General features: G+C 49.5%; 1 protein-coding gene across 1 annotated transcript in view; it reads right to left on the bottom strand.

Annotated features, from left to right (window-relative positions):
- Positions 1-12,841: 12,841 nt before the first annotated feature.
- PARP1 (poly(ADP-ribose) polymerase 1) overlaps positions 12,842-17,124 on the bottom strand; it is a 38,089-nt gene continuing 33,806 nt past the window's right edge. The window contains exons 18-23 of the mRNA XM_006914272.3: positions 16,432-16,530; positions 15,817-15,969; positions 14,771-14,898; positions 14,040-14,101; positions 13,375-13,489; positions 12,842-13,095 (exon numbers count right to left, since the gene is read on the bottom strand). Coding sequence (XP_006914334.1) covers positions 13,014-13,095; positions 13,375-13,489; positions 14,040-14,101; positions 14,771-14,898; positions 15,817-15,969; positions 16,432-16,530 — 639 coding nt within the window. The 3' untranslated portion in view covers positions 12,842-13,013. The remainder of the gene's footprint in view (positions 13,096-13,374; positions 13,490-14,039; positions 14,102-14,770; positions 14,899-15,816; positions 15,970-16,431; positions 16,531-17,124) is intronic.

Raw genomic sequence — 17,124 nt, 5'->3', positions numbered from 1 at the left:
GGTACCAGAAAAAAAAAAAGGGGCCAGGAAGGAGGGTAATGATTGTTGGGTTGGCAAAAAAAGAAAATAGTGTCTGTGTCTTCCATTCACCGCCACTGAAAGCAAAGTGTGTCCATTCATTCTTTCATCGATTCCTTTCCTCTTTTGACCAGCACTTATTGGGCTCCCACAATGCCCAGGAGATGGGAAATCAAAGGGCACTACTAGGGAATCAGTAAACAGATCAGAGAAAACAGAAAAAGTACATGTCCTCTGGGCAGATATGACCCCAAAGCACAGAGCTGGACTAGGGTAGAGCCGGATGAATTCCAGCCCTTATTCATCCCTGTGTCAGGCATCTTTGGACAGTGTACAGTCTCACTAACTGTACATAGAGGCCTGAAGAATACAAAGATAAACAGGACATGGATCCTGCCCATCAGGACCTCAGTCTAAAAGACAGAAACACACAGGTGACCATACCAACTGCTTTTGATAGTTTATCAAGATTATCAGTGGTAGCCAAAGACAGTAGAAGGCATCTAAAAGTTTAATCATTACATTAAATTTTTATGCCTTTTCAGGAGACAAATGCTTTTAATTCAGTTAGTCTATTCTCTAACTAGGAGGTGAATACACATGCGTACCCTTTTATAATGCCATCCTGCATAGCACTAATTCATAAGGTTATTTGTCTTTAGAAACATTTTTAAAAACAAAACAAACACAATTCTTCACAGTACTTCGTTATTAACCTTCTTCCCTCTGTTCTGAGAGTATGACGCATGCATTTTGAGCCAATGAGAGCAGGCCGTGCTGTGTACCCTGAGCCAATGAGCACGAGCAAGCACCTCCTACTGCATAAGCTCTCAGCCGATGAACACCCTATGTGTCCTCCTTGGCTGAATAAATTTTGCAAAAGGCGAAGTTGTTTCCTCTATGGCCTTTCTTTCTGCATTTATTTTGTTTTTGGCAAGTAGTTCTAACCCACGGTGGCCCACTTTAGAAGTTATAGGGCTGACTTATTTCAAGGTAGCAAAGGAAAAGTATCATGCTGGATTTCAACAGAGACTGAAGAAGCCTTCAAGGAAGCAGTCCAGGAAGGGAGGATTAACAGGTAAGTAAGGATCGATGGGAGTCCTCTGACTTGAGGAAGGAAATCATAAGCATCACTGCAATCAAGGGAACTGATGGACAGGAGGAAATCATGGTCAAATCACATCCACGACCTCAGGGTATTTGGAGAGAAAGGACAAGCCGATGACTACGCACGAGTGAGGACCTCCACCAGCAGGGACCATTCATAGAACTGACTTACCTGACATTCTCATTTCCAGAAGTGCTCAACAGAATATGCACTATCTTTTGCTAACTGATACTTTCAGTGTAGTAGGAATTAGTGCACTAGTTAACAAGGGTCTTAAAAAACCAAGGCATATACAATGGAATATTACTCAGCCAGTAAAAAAAAAAATGAAATCCTATCATTTGCAGTGACATGGATGGACCCAGAGGTGATTATGCTGAGCGAAATAAGTCAGGCAGAGAAAGATAAATACCATATGATTTCACCGATGTGTGGAATCTAAGAAACGGAAAGAACAAATGAATTGAAAACAGACCCACAAATATAGAGGACGATAGAGTGATGGCCAGAGGGGAAGGGGTGGGGGGGCTGGGAGAAAGTGATGAAGGGTTAAAGCAGTACAAACCAGTAGTTGATAGAGGGTCATGGGGATGGGGAGCACGGCGGAGAGAGGGAGTGCAGACAGCAGTAAGGTAATGGCTGTGTGTAGAACCAGACAGAAGAGTAATCGGGGGGATTGTTTCATAAACTATAAAATGTCTAACCAATGTACTGTATACTTGAAACTAAATTTAAAAAAAGGCACAGAAAAGCTAAATTTTGATAGAGATTGAGGAGCTAGGAAGAAAATCTGAAAACAAAAACAAACAAAAAAAAACCACAGGTCACCAGTCATGCAGGTGAAGCTCGGGCAGCAGGTTTTGGCTCAGTACATGTCAAAGTTTTTCTGTTTAACAATGAACTGAGTGATCTAGTGAGGTGGGATTACTGGAAATGGCCAAACACACACTGCTCGAATATTTCCAGTAACTGACCAACACTCACAGATGCTGTGGAAAGGGTGTTTACATCGGCTAGGAAGCCAGACTAGATCCAGGGTTCTTAAGCCTTTTAGGGTCAAGTGTCCCCTGAGAACCTGAAGAAAGGTAAGAACCCTTCTTTTCCTCTGAAAAATTCACGTGTCCTTTGAATTGATTATTTATTGCTACATAATAAATCGCCCCCAAGGACTTAGTGGCTTATTATCTCTCAATTTTGTGGGTCAGGAATTTAGTAGCAGTTTAGCTGGGTGATTCTAATTCCTAGAGTTAAAGTCAAGATGTTGATCAGGGCATCAGTCATCTAAAGCAGTGGCTCTCAATTGGGGGTGACTTTGCCCTCCCAGGGGACATTTGGCAATGTCTAGAGATTTTTGATTATCGCTTATGGGGTGTGTATGTCATTGGCATCTACTGAGCAGAGGCCAGAGATGCTGTTAAACCTCCTACAATGTGTAGAAAGAAGAGACCCCATAACAACAATTATCCAGCCCCAAATGTTAATAGTGCCGAGGCTGACAAACCCTGACCTCATGGCATGACTGGGTTTGGAGGAGCCCCTCCCAAAATGGCTCACAACATGGCAGCTGCTTTCTCTCAGAGCGGAAGTCCTAAGAAAGAGGGCAAGGAGGAAGCCACATGCTTTTATGGCCTTTTTGCTAGAAGCAAGTCACTGAAGACAGCCTACACTGAAAGGCAGAAGAATTAGCTTTCATTGTTTGAGGGGAGAATTATGAAAGAATTTGTGGACATATTTTAAAGCCAACACATCCATATACAACAAAATTTTACACATCAAAGTTGAGGTTTCACACATACACTCCTGGTGGGAATGTAAACTGGCACAGCCATTATGGAAAACAGTATGGAAGTTCCTCAAAAAATTAAGAACAGAACTACTATATGACCCAGCAATCCCTCTTTTGGGCATCTACCTGAAAATTTTAAAACATTTATTCATAAAGATATATGTACCCTTATGTTCACTGCAGCATTATTCATAATAGGCAAGACATGGAAACACCTAAATGTCCTTTGATGGATGATTGGATAAAGAAGATGTGGTACATATATATAATGGAATACTACTCAGCCATAAGAAAGGCTGAAATACTGCCATTTGCAACAACATGGATGGATCTTGAGATGATCACGCTAAGTGAAATAAGTCGGATGGAAAAAGTTGAGAACATATGATTTCACTCATATGGAGGATACAAAACTGAAAGCATCGAATGAACAAAACAAACAAACTCATAGACACAGACAACAGAAGGGGGGTTACTGGAGGGAAAGGGGGAGTAGGGGAGGATGAAGAGGGTAAAGTGGGTTAAACAGATGGTGACGGAAAGAGACAGCTTTGGGTGGTGAACATGCAGCGCAGTAGACAGATGATGTGTTATAGAATTGTACACTTAAAACTTATCCAATGTCTTCCCAAGGTCACCTCAATAAACTTAATAATAATACCCCTAAGTTTCCTTCCAGCTCTAACAGATAGAATCTAATAACCTATGGCCAGGAAATCTGCAAGGACAGGGAAGAACTGGCAAAACCACCACCATCTCAGGAGCCCACCTCTGTCACAGTTCCAGTCTCCGCTTCCACATCACATGACCTCCTTCTGGGCTTTCAATCCCCAGTCCTTGCAATTGACTGTGTGACTTTATTTCTTCCTACAGCAGAAGGGAGGTGCTGAGCCACTGCTACTTATGGATTGGGGCTGAGACTCTATTTCAAGAGAAAATCTGGCTGGGGTGATTGGACCCCTTACTGTGAGGTAAAATCTACGGTTCATGGTGCAGGTAAAGGTAGCTCTTATTGTCTGGTCAGAGAAAACGAAGGGCAGAAAATGAAGGTAAGAGAGGCGCTCAGATTCGTTCGCGACTCCTTGACTCCTGAATTAATTTGAGTCCATTCGTTTATTTGCTTTCCATTAAATATAATTCCCAAGATGGTGCTTCCAAGAAAATTCCTTGGAATAAGAAAGAACGGAATTATAGTTAATTTTTTCACCTGAATGTTTTTCAAGACTGTCTGCAAAATCATTTCTTGGTAATAATTTTGTTTTCAAACCACTGAGCAAAGTGTTTGCAAGCTTCTGGATAGGAAGTAGCTTTCCCAGTCCAGGGCTTTGACGGATCGAAGGGGATGAACTCGAAGGGGACTCGGTTAGTTTCCTTGAAATGCTTCAGCGGAGCGCTGGGGACAAAAGACCCACAACACGGAGGGTTTGAAAGGCAGGGTCCAGGTGTTTTTCTTAGCCCGGAAGTGCCGATTTTACTTTTTACCACCCCTTTGGTCACCTCTGGAACAAGCAGGGCTGTGAAGAGGACAGTCAGGCTCAGGCCCCACCGTCCACTTCTGCAGAGATCTGAGTTTCAGGGGGAGGTGCTGGCAGATGGCATCCGTCTGTCAGAGGGGCACCCCTCCACCCGCCGTCTCAGCATGGAAGGGGCAGCGTTGGTGGCATGAAAGCCGCGAGGAAAATGAACCATGAGCCGACTCCTCGGGAAGCAGGTACCGTCCACACCCCGCGGAGCTCATGGGAAACCAAACTTGTGTGTGACCTTCCAGTGGCGGCTCACCCACCGCCCCTAAACAGCAGGCACCGTTTGTCACCAAGCATGAAAGGAAAGGACAGCATGGCAGGGCCCCTGACGAAGGGGAGATCTTGGGTGTTCCATGCGGCCTTCTTCCCTCCGAGGGAGGCCTGGCCCGGCCATCAGCCCTCCATCTCGGGAGGGCTGGAGAGTGGGGCCCAGCCTCCCCCGCTGCCCTGTTAAAGACACACACACAGCCCCTCCTTCATTCGAAGTTTTCCCACTAACCAGTATGGGAGCAGATCACTAACGGTTAACGGTCAGGGCCAACGTGGGGAAGTTCTCGAGGTTCCAGAACCTTACGAGGTCTCACAGAGGGGACCCCGCCATTCCACAGTTCTCTCAGTCTGAATTAGCCAGCAGCGCTCACCGATTCCCGCCCCTCAGAGTCCTCCTCTGACTTAGTGGAACTTTTTCTCTGCGAAACCGAGCTTCCCAGTCAGAAGAGGCAGCCATTCCTCTGGGAGTGGTTCGGGCAGAAAGATGGGTGCCTCTGGAGAGCGGGCAGTTACACCCCACTTTTTTCTTAGAAAACGAGGCCAGCAGGAGTCTTTCGGGTATGTGTTCTGGAAATCCAGGCCGCAGTGAGGAGCCAGCAGGTGACTGCCTTGGTGAGGAGCCACCAGTAGGAAGCCACCCCTAGGTGCCCTTGTGTCCTGGCCACAGTGCCTCCTGTCTTGGGCTGAGGGCACCCAGGGCCTGTCAAGGGGAAAGCTGATGGAGACTTCAGAATACAATAGGCGTGAAAAGGAAACGTGTGAGAAGCTTCTGTGATTCTGAGCCCTCGGCCATGCCAGGGATGTAAAGGGGGTCAGTGTGTGGGGAGAGAACATTTCGTGAGAAGCCTGTCTCAGAGGAAAGTTGGGCCAGGAGCCCACCCCCTTCACTTACAAAGGGGTAGGGGGTGGCTTGCCTCCTTGGAGGGTTTATCTGTGACCCCTCAGCTGGGGGCATGGGGACCAAGGTCTGTCCCCTACCTGGAAGGACTCAGGCCTGACTGCTTGGCAGGAGAGGGTGAAAGTGCCATTGCACTGGGATTGGACATGCTCCTAGAGCCGGTCAGGGCAAAGGACGCGTGGGTGACCAGGTGTGGGTGACCAGAGGGAGACCAGGTGTGGGTGACCAGCGGGAGTGCAGCGAGGGGTCCTCTTGGGTCCTGTTGGGGCTGCCCATGGGGTGGGGGGAGTCTGGCCGCAGGAAGCTGGAGGTGAATGCCTGCGTGCCAAGACCCGCAGAGGTGATCACAATAGATATGCACCTGCCAGGTTTGAGGGGCCCAGAAAGGACCCCCTAAAAAGCTGATGAAAGCAATCTAAGAAAGAGCCAGTGTCACACCTGCTAGAGCCAGATTGATCAAGTGCCAGTGTAAGGCAGATCCTTCTCACTCCCCAGCCTTTGCCCCCTTTACCTCCCTGGGGACCTGAACGGAGCTAGGAACAGACAGAAGGGGAGAGGTCGGGAAATAGAGCAGCTCTGTCCCTTTGCCACCCCAGGCCTCCAGCCTGAAGCAGGCTCAACTGAGCCACAGGACATGTTAATGTAAATCGAGTTCAAATACATCATCGTTATCTTACACCGGCCATTCCAATTGCTGAGTTGAAACTGGATCTTAGAGTCACCGTGGGGTATAAAAAAACAAGTTCTTTTACAGAGGGGAAGAGCCACAGGGCCTGCCTGCAGAATTTTCTTCCAGTGGCAGGAGAAAAATTCCCTCACTGAACAATCTTAAAAGGACGGGAGGAGAACAATCAATGGCTTTGATTGCAAGTTGTGCTTGTTCAGATAACGTAGATGAGTTTTGTCAAGCCAGGGCCTGCCCGGAACGGTGCCTGCACTGGGGGTGCCCGAGACCAGGCTGCAGCCCTGGGCGATGTCCTTAGAGACTGTCACAGCCAATTGCGAGCTGTTCCCAGGTATTTCGGGCACCACCACGAGGACTGGGATCAACACCAGTACAACTGGAATCCAGTAACCAATCAGGCAAAGGATTTGGACTCCAGACAAGTGGGGCAGGACCATCCTCTGGCCAAGGTCACTGGGGTTCACAGCAAAAAACCAAGCTCACTAAGGAGGAAAAGAGAGCTTGACTGTCCCAGGGTGTCTGATAGTGACCTCAGTAGTGTCATCGAAGACTGACTGTATCTGTGAGAGAGCAGTAAGCACCGCCATTGAAACTATTCTGGGCAATTGTTTCTATTTCTGTCATGGTTTACATCTTCATAAAAATCACAGAATGTTAGAGCAGCTGAGGGAGCCTTAGTGATTCTCTGTGGCTGTGGTTCTGAAAGTCCTTGCACTCAGGGACCGCCGAAAATCTGACGGCTTCTATGGACCCAGTACCCAGAAAAAAGTGTGCCTTTGCCTAAACTTCTGCGTATACTTCCCAGGGAGTGACATGCACACAGCCACCATTCTTGACCCCCCTGGTCCTTGCTGGTAGAGCCCACCATCCTCTAAACAGGCAGAAAATACCAGATATTCCACATCCATCCAACCTCCCTTGCAGCTGGGACACTGGCACGTGTCCCCAGCATTGGCCGGTGAGACTGGTCTACTGGGAGCCATGGAGAAAAGTTTTTCTTTCTGGTACAAAGAGAAGAATGAGGGGACAACTTTCTCCTCCTTTCCTGCCTTTGGACGTTAAAGCTAGGAGTCCCACTGCCATCTTGCCACCCACCATAAAGGGAAGGCCAAGAGAAATACCAAGCCGAATTAACCAATCTTGTCTCTGTCCACTTCTTGATGAGAGATCACACGTGTCCTTATTGATGGAACTGTTGTGAGTTGGGCTTTCCTTTTCTTGTAGCTCGATGGTCTCTGATGACCATTGAGCATCTTCTAAGAGTTAACGCACCCGGCTTGGGAAGCCATGAACTACAGTCTGGTCTCATTCTATTGATGTCTTCTCTGGTCCTCAACTTCCTTCAATGGCTCATCAGTCTAGACAACAGCAAAAGCAGGCTGGAACGCAGGTCTCCAGGCACCATTGAGCTGTCTCTTGACTTTCTGGGATAATCTGTATGAAAGGCAATCCTCATATGTGTGTGTGGCGGGGCGGTGATGAGTAAGACACATTGTGTGGAAAATGCAGGTTATCGACCTGCCCCATTTTAACTTGTGTTAGGACCTTGGAGTCTCCTACTTCTGTGAGCCTCAGTTTCCACATCTGCCCACTTCATACTAGGTTGTCAGGAGCTTCTTGCTGGCATCTGTGGTTAATTTCTTTCGGATCACATTCCCTCCACAGCATCAAAATGCAGCCCATTCACTAGAAGTGATTCAGAGGATGAGCCGGGAAGCGAAGGGGCTGGCTTTCCTCTTTCATGTTGACAAAGAGAGCACTGAGAGGTCAGTGTGTCCTGGACACTGAGGATCTGCCACCTGCCTGTTATCAGGGAGAGCAAGGCAGGAGCTGGGGTCACCATCTGCTTCTCATGGCTTTCTATCAACACTGTCTCCTGGCTCGTCCCCAGTACCCACGGGCTTGAATGCCCCCTGGTTCTCTAGTTTGGGGACTTGTTGGTTCAGAGAAACAAAATTTTTAAAAAATTGTATTTCTGGAATACTTGTACCGTGCTAGGCAGACGCACAGATCACAACTCAAAGCTTTGTTATTGGCTCCAAACCCAAGTTGCACACTGGCTTATTCAAATATAAAAAGCCCAGCTTGGGCCCTGGGTTGAGTACCACATGGCTAAAATTAGCCTGGCCATCTGCTGAGACAGCAGCTGGGCTATTCTAAGCCTCAGCAGGCCTGCCTGGAAGTGGGGCTGGGCCTGGGGGGACAGTACTGGAGAGTCTGATCCCTTCGGTCAAGCTGAATGACCGGGAGGAATGGGAGGATGAAGCCACACTGAGGGAAGGCCAGTGTCACGGTCAGGTTTCTCAGACCGAAAGGGCATAAGGGCACCTGTACAATCTTGGGCTCTGCCTCCCCAGACTGTCCGGCAGTTCCCTCCTAAGCCCGGGATCATCTTTGTCGCGACCCCTGGTTCTCCTTTTCTGACCAGGAACTCCGTTTGGGCTCCTACCCCAGCAAAACCATTCCCTGGGATCTCAGCCATGGCTGAGGTTGAGGGTGTGTCAAGGCCAGGAACCAGGCTAAGTACTTTACAGGGATGAGCTTTTCTCAACATGACTCAAGGGTAGGTACCAAAAGGTTTCAGGGACTCGGAATGGCTTGATTCATCCTTCTGCAGCCGGAGGCTTGGCTGAAAGGGTCTGACGGTGGGAGCCCTGGCTCGGATGACCCTGGGAATATAAGAGTTCTCTCCTTTGGGCCCTGACCTGTTTCCTCCACACTGAGCCCATCACTGGTTCTCCAGAGGGGGGCGACAGTACCCCTCCATTACACTACAGAGTGAGGAATCGGGGGGATAAATATCATCTGTGCATTCATAGAGTCTCCAAAATCGAGAGTCCAGTTTCCTGTTTCCTGCTTCTAATCCCTCATCACCACTCCTAGACTTGGGCGAGTGAGGTCAGTCGTGGCCCCTTAACTGGTTGCTTCAGGTCGTGTTGTCACAGACGGTCACAAAACCGGAGTTGCTACCTGTAACTTTCTGCTTCCGTATTCAGTCCTTATTTTTTCTGCCTTTGCTCAGAACTTTAGCTGATGACAGTCCTTGGCCTGGTTAAGTGCTCCGAACGTTCCCTCCTGAGGGGCTGAATCCTCGACAGTCCTGTCACCGCTGAAGGCTGCTGACCCTCCGTCCCAAGCCTCTGCTGTGAAACACGGCAGCACTCAGAGGTGCTCCTGAGGACCCCAGGTTGCAGACACTGTCCTCGCCTCCACGGTGCAGCACCCCAATTTCCTCTTAGTAATCAGTCGCTCCAGTCAGTAGAGCAACGTTTTTCTCTGCTGGTGGGGGGACGTGGTCGTTAAGGAGCCCCAAAGTGCCAGGTGGCAGCCTCATCTGATTCAGTGGAACCATTGCTGTGTCCCTGGGGGACACGTGTCTCTGTCAGGGCCTTGGACCTCCAGCCCAGCAGAGCTCCAGGGCGGGAAGCGAAAGTTCTGAGTGGATATATCAGATGCGGTGACAGGAGCCACCCCCACTCCACTGCTTGGCTCCCAGACCCACGAAGTCTGCGTCTGGGGGAGAGTGACTTACACTGGTCCCTGATTTAACCCACATGCTGGACCCCAGAAGATCATGGTGCTGACTCACACTGGCACTGTGAGGAGCCACTCGACCTCTCAAGGAGGCCTCATCTAGGTTATGGGATGTGTGGCAAAACCAGGTAACTCGTGGGCACGAGCCCAATGCCGACCTGCTATCTGTGAAGTGAGACCTCTGACCGGAAGCAAGGCTGCGCAGGACACGACAGGGGTGGAAAAGCACCCCGCATGTCCCCCGGCACACAGAGCGAACGCCCGGGTGACCCCATCACTCACACTGCCCACTCGCCCCGTGGTGGGCCAGGTCACTGAAGAGAAATTGTTACAGACCACATTTCCTTCCTTTCCAAAAGCAGTAACCTCTTCTTGTAACCTAGATTACCCACTTCAGAGACGAGTAAGCAAGGGGAAAACGCACCGCTCTCATAAGCCAGAAAAATGGACAAGCGGAAGCTGCTGTCAGATCTTCCAGGCAGAGATTAAATGGCCGAAGTGAGGCGGCCAGCGGGGCGCTGCCTCTCAGCTGGCCAGACCTCCCGGAACCGGCCATTACCCCAAGGAGTCATCGTGCGGACGCCCTGCCTGGAGAAGTGATGGAAACACCATTCCTTAAAACGAAAACAAAAAGCAAACCATTCCCAGAGCATTTGGGAGCTGAAACGCAGAATTTAAAGGGACACCATTTTGGGAAATATGAAATTCTTAAGGCACCTGGGTGACATTGGTGCCATAGAACCAGCCCAACACGTAGAAGATGAACCATTCCTGATATTCAGATCTTGACAAGTGAGAAGACGTGAGGTTTCCGGAGGTCAGGACGAGGCACCTCGCAGCCTTGCAACGTGACTATTTAATGCACAGACACGCGCTGTCTGCCAGGGGTGGGGCAGTGCCCCACTGGATTCATTCAGGGCTCTGCCCGAGCACAGAGCTCACTCTGAGGTTCACCCCAAGGTGATATTCCAACAAATCTCCCCACAGCAGCCTCACGGAAGTGCTCTGGGATACTGAAGGAGCTGCTTCCCACCTCCAAAGGCGGCCCCCGCAGAGGTGCAGCAAAACTAACTGCCAACGCAAAACCCATGGGCTGACGCTGCGGTGATGGGCGGCACCTCAGTGCACTCGACACCACGTGCACCGGCCGCTGTGCGGTACGCCCGCGGCCTGAAATGTGAGCCGAGGACAGCCGGGGGCACTTCCAGGCACAGAGGCGAGAGGGGGCAGCTCAGGCAGCGGGATGCGGCACGTTTGCTCCTCCAGCTCACTGTTTAAGAAACTTTTTTATTAACTGCATGCATTTCCGTGGCACCCTGAGATAGGACTCGGATTTCTTTAAAATAAAGGAAGAAAATCCAAATATTGAAACATAATTTGGTAGCTTCCCTCTTTTAGAAAAAAAAATATGGAGTCAGAAATATTCATCTCTCTTTAAGAAAGAAATCAGTTTTGATTACAGGGAACCCATTAAGCAATCACTCAAACCTAAAAATACTTTGTTTAATCAGGTACTGTGAGGGTTACTGCCTTTCTCTGTGCTGATAGAAAAAAAAAGGTGAAGAATACAAAATACTCAGGATCCAGGGAGCCTGAGAGCCTTACTGAATGTGGCTAATCAGGAGAGGGGGCCTCTGGTGCAAGGAGCTAAGGATTTTCATCAAGGATGTTGAAAAAGATGAGGATTCCACTGTTATTGATTTGCTGCATTTCTCTGATATCTAACACCTTAACTTGGGTTGGTATAGCCCTCAGCTTATTAACAGCATGAAGTCACAAACATAGCTCCTATAGGACAGAAATCACACCTGTTGTTATAATCACTTAAACGTAGCTCAACGTAGAAAACCTTAAGTATTTTCCTTCTCTCCTATCCTGAATGGTGCCTGTCCTTTGTCTTCCTCGCCAAAAAATCCAGGGAAACTTGTGAGTTTGAGACAACAGCTCGCTTTGCTGCCTTCTCCTGCCTGTGACTCTACCTTCCGACCCACATTTCCTATTCTCCATCTGTAAAAGGTCGAGAGTCATACGATCCCACCCTGGCTTTCGGTGAACTTAAATGTAAACAAACATTTAATTGTCATTCTCAAATATACAGCAGCAGTGTGAGCCAATACGGTATACGTAATATACTGCTCCACACGATAGAGCAATACACTGGCCTGAGTTTAGCACGTTAATTGATAAGCTGACACAGCGTCTTCCCATGTCTCGCATCTGCTTTTCTGCCACTCAGATGTCCTGTTTGCTGCCTGGCACATCCTGGGGTTTCACAGACACAGGCACAAACAATCCCCTGTGGCCTTTGTGGACCTTGCACTGTGATGATTAACCAGACCGGTAGTCAGATGGGACCAAACACACGGTATGTAAATACAGAAGTCATTTCCACAGTAACTGAGAATTACTATCAGCCTTTGGGTATACTGGCGATATAGATAAACTTGAAAGACAAAATCGCTCATAGGAAAGTCGAGAATTTCAAATGCAACTTTTAATTTACTGTACTACATGTTCCGAGAGTTTCCACATTCAAGTGTCTCTGCAAAAGGAAAGGCCTTTTGCTGGCAAGTATGAGAAGTTGTTAACGTTCCTCCCCTTGGTCTCCCCACACCCCCTCATGAGGAAAAAAAGCCAAAAAGGTGATAACAAAGGCAAAATAAAAAAGAAAATGTAAATAGTATGAAATTAGTTTTTATTTTTACCTCAAAATAAATGTTTAACATTTTTCCAAAAACCAAAACTAAAGATGAACACTTAGAAATAAGGGTGAAGATTATTTTTTTCTTCCCTGGGGAAACCAGTAAGGCAGAAGTTCTAATGTGGCTTGGTTCTTTCCATAGAACTAGTCTAGGCCAACCCCCCCGCCCCAAACCCAAAAAACCCAACCCCCCCCAAAACCTCCAACCTCTCCCCAACTTTTTCTCTATTCAGTTGTACCTACCAGAGTTAGGGCTGGCAGGAAAAAAAATCCCCAAACATCCGCCCCACCCCCCAAAACCAACACAAACAACAGATCTGAAAAGTTGGGAAAAATCGTTTAACATGTGACCAAAGTTCAAATCTTTCTGAGGAAATCCAGTGAAGGAATGACCCCTGACCCCTCGGCAACCCAGCGGAGGTCAGTGTGAAGCACAGCAGGCGAGTTCATGCCAGTGTCCCTGGGCTGCGACTCAGCCGAACCTCCCAGTTCACCACAGGGACGTCTTGAAATTGAATTTCAGCTTCAGCAGGTACTTCAGATTTACCTGAGCAATGTCGTAGACGATGTACCTGGAGGGGAAGCGTGTCAAGGAGCAAACAGTTTCATGACGGGGTGCACGTGCTGCCCCCAGGAGGGCAGAATGTTGGGCGCTGCTCACACCCCAGAAACTGTGCGTATCCACGTGGGGCGCCCGGTTGGTCCCTCAGCCGGCACCGGCACCAGCAGAGACCACTGAGGGGAACTACGCCCGTGAGACCTGTTACAGGACAGTTTCGCACCAGTCCGGGGGCTGACCGGCTGCAGGAAGGGACGCGACAGCCCCGGGACCGCCCTTCGTGAAAGGATACTCATTATACAGCAGACAGGTGTCGTTCACGCCAGACGGAACCCCGGTCCCGAGAGGAACCTCTACACCGTCCAGAGTAATGCTGGCTGAAGGGTCAGGGGTGGTTTTGCCCAAACCTGCAAAACAGAAGGCACGAGTGAGATGACCTGGGAGAATGGATGTTGCAAATGTTCCAGGGAGATGAGATCCCTTCATGTTAGGTCTGTGTGTTCATTTTAAAAATACATAAATTCCATACTCTATCCTTCCTTCTTCCACATAGCTGCAGGTTACACATAAAGTTCCCAGGGCACCAGCCTTAACTGATTTTAATAAGAACAGGAGCACCCCCAGCCTCCACCCCAGGACCGTATTTCTGCTGAGCAGAATTCCAAAGCAGTGATATCAACCAGGCAGATGAGACTAACTCAGCAGGTGCTATGACCTCCAGCAATCTAAGATGCTCCAGGTGCCACTCGATCCACAGAGGTCCCTCAGTGCTGGAGCTGAGAGTCAGGTTAAAACCCAACGCACCTGGTCACTGGTGCACAAACCAAGACCCTCTGGTGGCATCTGTGACCCTAGCTGCAGCCACAGAGTGAAATGGTTTTTCATGGCCCTCCAGCTGTTTAACAGCTGGCCATAGGAATGCGGCCTCTGGGGAGAGCCCCTTCCCGGACACGTTACCTTTGACACTGTGCTTGCCCTTGGGTAACTTGCTGATGTGCGAAGCATGCTTCAGTTCATACCTGTTCAAGAGGGAACAGTCTCAGAAGAGCCTTTAGGGACACGGGGCTCTCAAACCAACAGTCTGATTTTCAGAATAAGGTCAAGGAGAGGAGGAGACAGACCCCAGAGAACCCCGGCCACGGTCACTGCTGGGCACTCCCTGCCGCTCCGGCTTCGGAAACCGGAAGTGCAGCTCTTTCTGAACAGAGTCTGTGCCAACGACCGCTGCTCTGGGGCCTTTCAAGGACCGGTCCTGTTCAGAGCTGTGGCCGGCCGCTCTGGAAGCTTCCGGTCCAGCCCATGACCCCCAGACCCCGATCTATCACATCACTCTGACCTTTGGGTTACAGTCGACAGGACCGACGTGGGGTACTTGCAACTGGGATTAAGACTCAAGTTTGGTATGAGCTGGGCCATGCGGTGACCGTCCTCTGTGCAAGTCAACCTCTGCCTGCCAGTCCCCACGGCTTGGCTGTACTGCTGTCCTTGGGATGGGAGGCATCCCTGCATCCTGCTCGTTCACTTAACTTAGGAATTGGCTTCTGCTACCCACCACCTAACTGGTGGATCCCGTAACTGTGGAGAGGAATTTTCAGAGTCCCCTCCCAGCCAGGGGGAGTTCTCCTTCCCACAGCCTACCTCTCCCATCCCCATCAAGTGCCGCCAGCCCCAAAGCCAGGTGTACTCACATGTTTCCAAGGGCAACCTCTCCCAACAGGATCAAGCCTACTGGGTCTCCCTGAAACGCGTGGCAGTAGTTGGCACTCTTGGAGACCATGTCGGCGAAATAGATCCCTTTACCGAACATGTAGCCAGTCTGCAGGGGTGGAAAGGGGACAGCTGAAAACCTTCTACGGGAGCCAGCCGCAGCGCCAAGGGCAGTAACGGCCACTTCCAATTCCCATACGGCCTCTGGCTGGGTCGCTGAGGCCTTAGCTCCTGACCCGAGCTGTTCAGATCCCAGATACTGAGGCCACAAGAAGCACTTAACCTCTCTGGACCCCACTTTCTCCTCTGAACTGGGGGAAAGAACCTGACTGGGCTGTTGTGAAGACTAAATGAGTTAATAAACGCTACTGAAACTAGCACCTGACACGTGTAAACACCCGATCAACGTCGGCTACTATTTTTATTACTTTTAAGTGAAAACACGAGGTTCAGAGTGGTTATCTGCCCAAATCACGAGCTACTGCACAGCACTAGAGTCATTAAACCTGTAAAATGAGAGGCTTGGAAGACCACCTCCAATTTCCTGTCCAGCTGGCCATTTCTGTAGTCCAATAGGTGACACGACAATTCATTACTGTATTTTCCCGAGGAAGGCACCGGAGCTCACAGCGGTTACCCGGCTGGGAAGTGGTGGAGGCAGATGGGAACTCGGCTTGGCCCGTGGCCAAAGTCCATTCTTTGCACATTGACATCCCAACTAGCATTCCCAGCACGGCCTGGACACTTCTTCTGTTCCAGAAACTATGCTTGACACATGCAGCCACACCACCACCACGGGAGTTGGGATGGGAGATTGGGTGTGCAGGTACTACCTGAGGGGCTGTGCTGAGGGCCTGGAGAGGGATGCCTGGCCACCTGTCAGCCACGGCCGAGACAATACCCACAGCTTTAAACAAGACTCCTTACTCACTGGGGCATGTACAGTTCTCACCTAAATAAGCTCTTTACGGAGCCAAGTGCAGAGACAGGCACTGCCCACTCCACACTCCCCCAGCCAGGCACTTACCACAGGCGCTTCAGGTGGGGCGATCCGGAGACCCTGGGACAGGATTCCAGCAAAGTTGGTGGTCCTGGACCCATGCCACAGCAGCCTTCGGTTATGCAGCTGCTTGAACGGCTTGTAGCGCTGGCTCTCCCCTTCACGCTCTATCTTAAAGATCTGGTAGGAATATTAAACAAGAGAAACGAAGGAAGCCGTTTGTGACTCTGGTTAACCCGGGGATCTGAATAGATACAGGACTGACTGGTTGTCCCCAGAGCCTGGAAACTTAATAGCTCTTGGAGCATATAAGGTGTTTCAATCACGATGGAGCAACCTGACCTGTCAAGGTCCCATCTAGCAGAAACTAGCGACTAAAATAAATACTAGGTGTAGCAGATGCACACCTGAAGCATTTCATTTTGGACCCCCGATTCTAAAACCAGGTTTTGGGATAAGAAATGTCTTTTAAAACAGAATAAAGCCACGCCAAACCACGAGACTACTAATTTTTTGCTTAATAAATGAAATCACTTCCTTTGATTATGTCAAGCAGTAAAATGCTCTTTTCTGCCCAGGATGGAGGAATGAACAGGAAGAGCTAACAGGACATAAGGGGACAGAGGAAAAAGAGATTCTTACATCGATGACTTTCAAGTCATACGCATTGTGTGTGGTCGCGTGAGTGTTCTTGACGTATTTCCTGATGATCTTAGCTTCCTCAGAATCTCTGTCCACCACCTAGGAGAAGGGTGTCTTGGAGTCAGAGCAAGGGAGACCCCAGGAGAAGGACAATCATAGGCTCGGCTGACACACAGATCACACTACAGCCCTCGTGGGAGCCCAGGTGCGACTGAGAGCCTGTGTCCCAGGCCCCGTGACTGGGGAGGTCCCAGGTCAGCGGTCCCTTGCTTGGCCATCGGCTTCTTTGGGATAGCAGTAAACTAGAAACCCGGGGCTCACTGTGGACAGGGAGCCCCCAGAACAGAGAGCTGGCTCCCAGGTAACATTCCAGTTCATGAACTTAAAACGTGGGCCAGGAGACACCCCACAGCCAAGATTTGCAATTCAAAGGGGCAGAGATCCAATTAACCATAGGGGTCTGCAGCTGGGGATGGAGGCGCCATCTCTTGAATCCTCAGGGCTATGCGCACTGTGGCTTAGAATATCCCCCACTACCTGCCAACTAATTAATGTAGTCTGTGCAAAACGAACATGAGTGTGTCATGGGAAAGGCTATGTGTGCTCTCTTGCGTTTTCACAGTCTTACCCAAAATTCAGAAAATCCAGGAATTCTGCTCTTCCTCAGACTCTTACTTAAAAGGCTTCAAAACT

Source organism: Pteropus alecto, unplaced genomic scaffold (genome assembly GCF_000325575.1).
Source record: "Pteropus alecto unplaced genomic scaffold, ASM32557v1 scaffold115, whole genome shotgun sequence".
In the NCBI taxonomy this organism is placed as follows: domain Eukaryota; kingdom Metazoa; phylum Chordata; class Mammalia; order Chiroptera; family Pteropodidae; genus Pteropus; species Pteropus alecto.
This window is presented reverse-complemented; position numbering and strand designations above follow the sequence as displayed.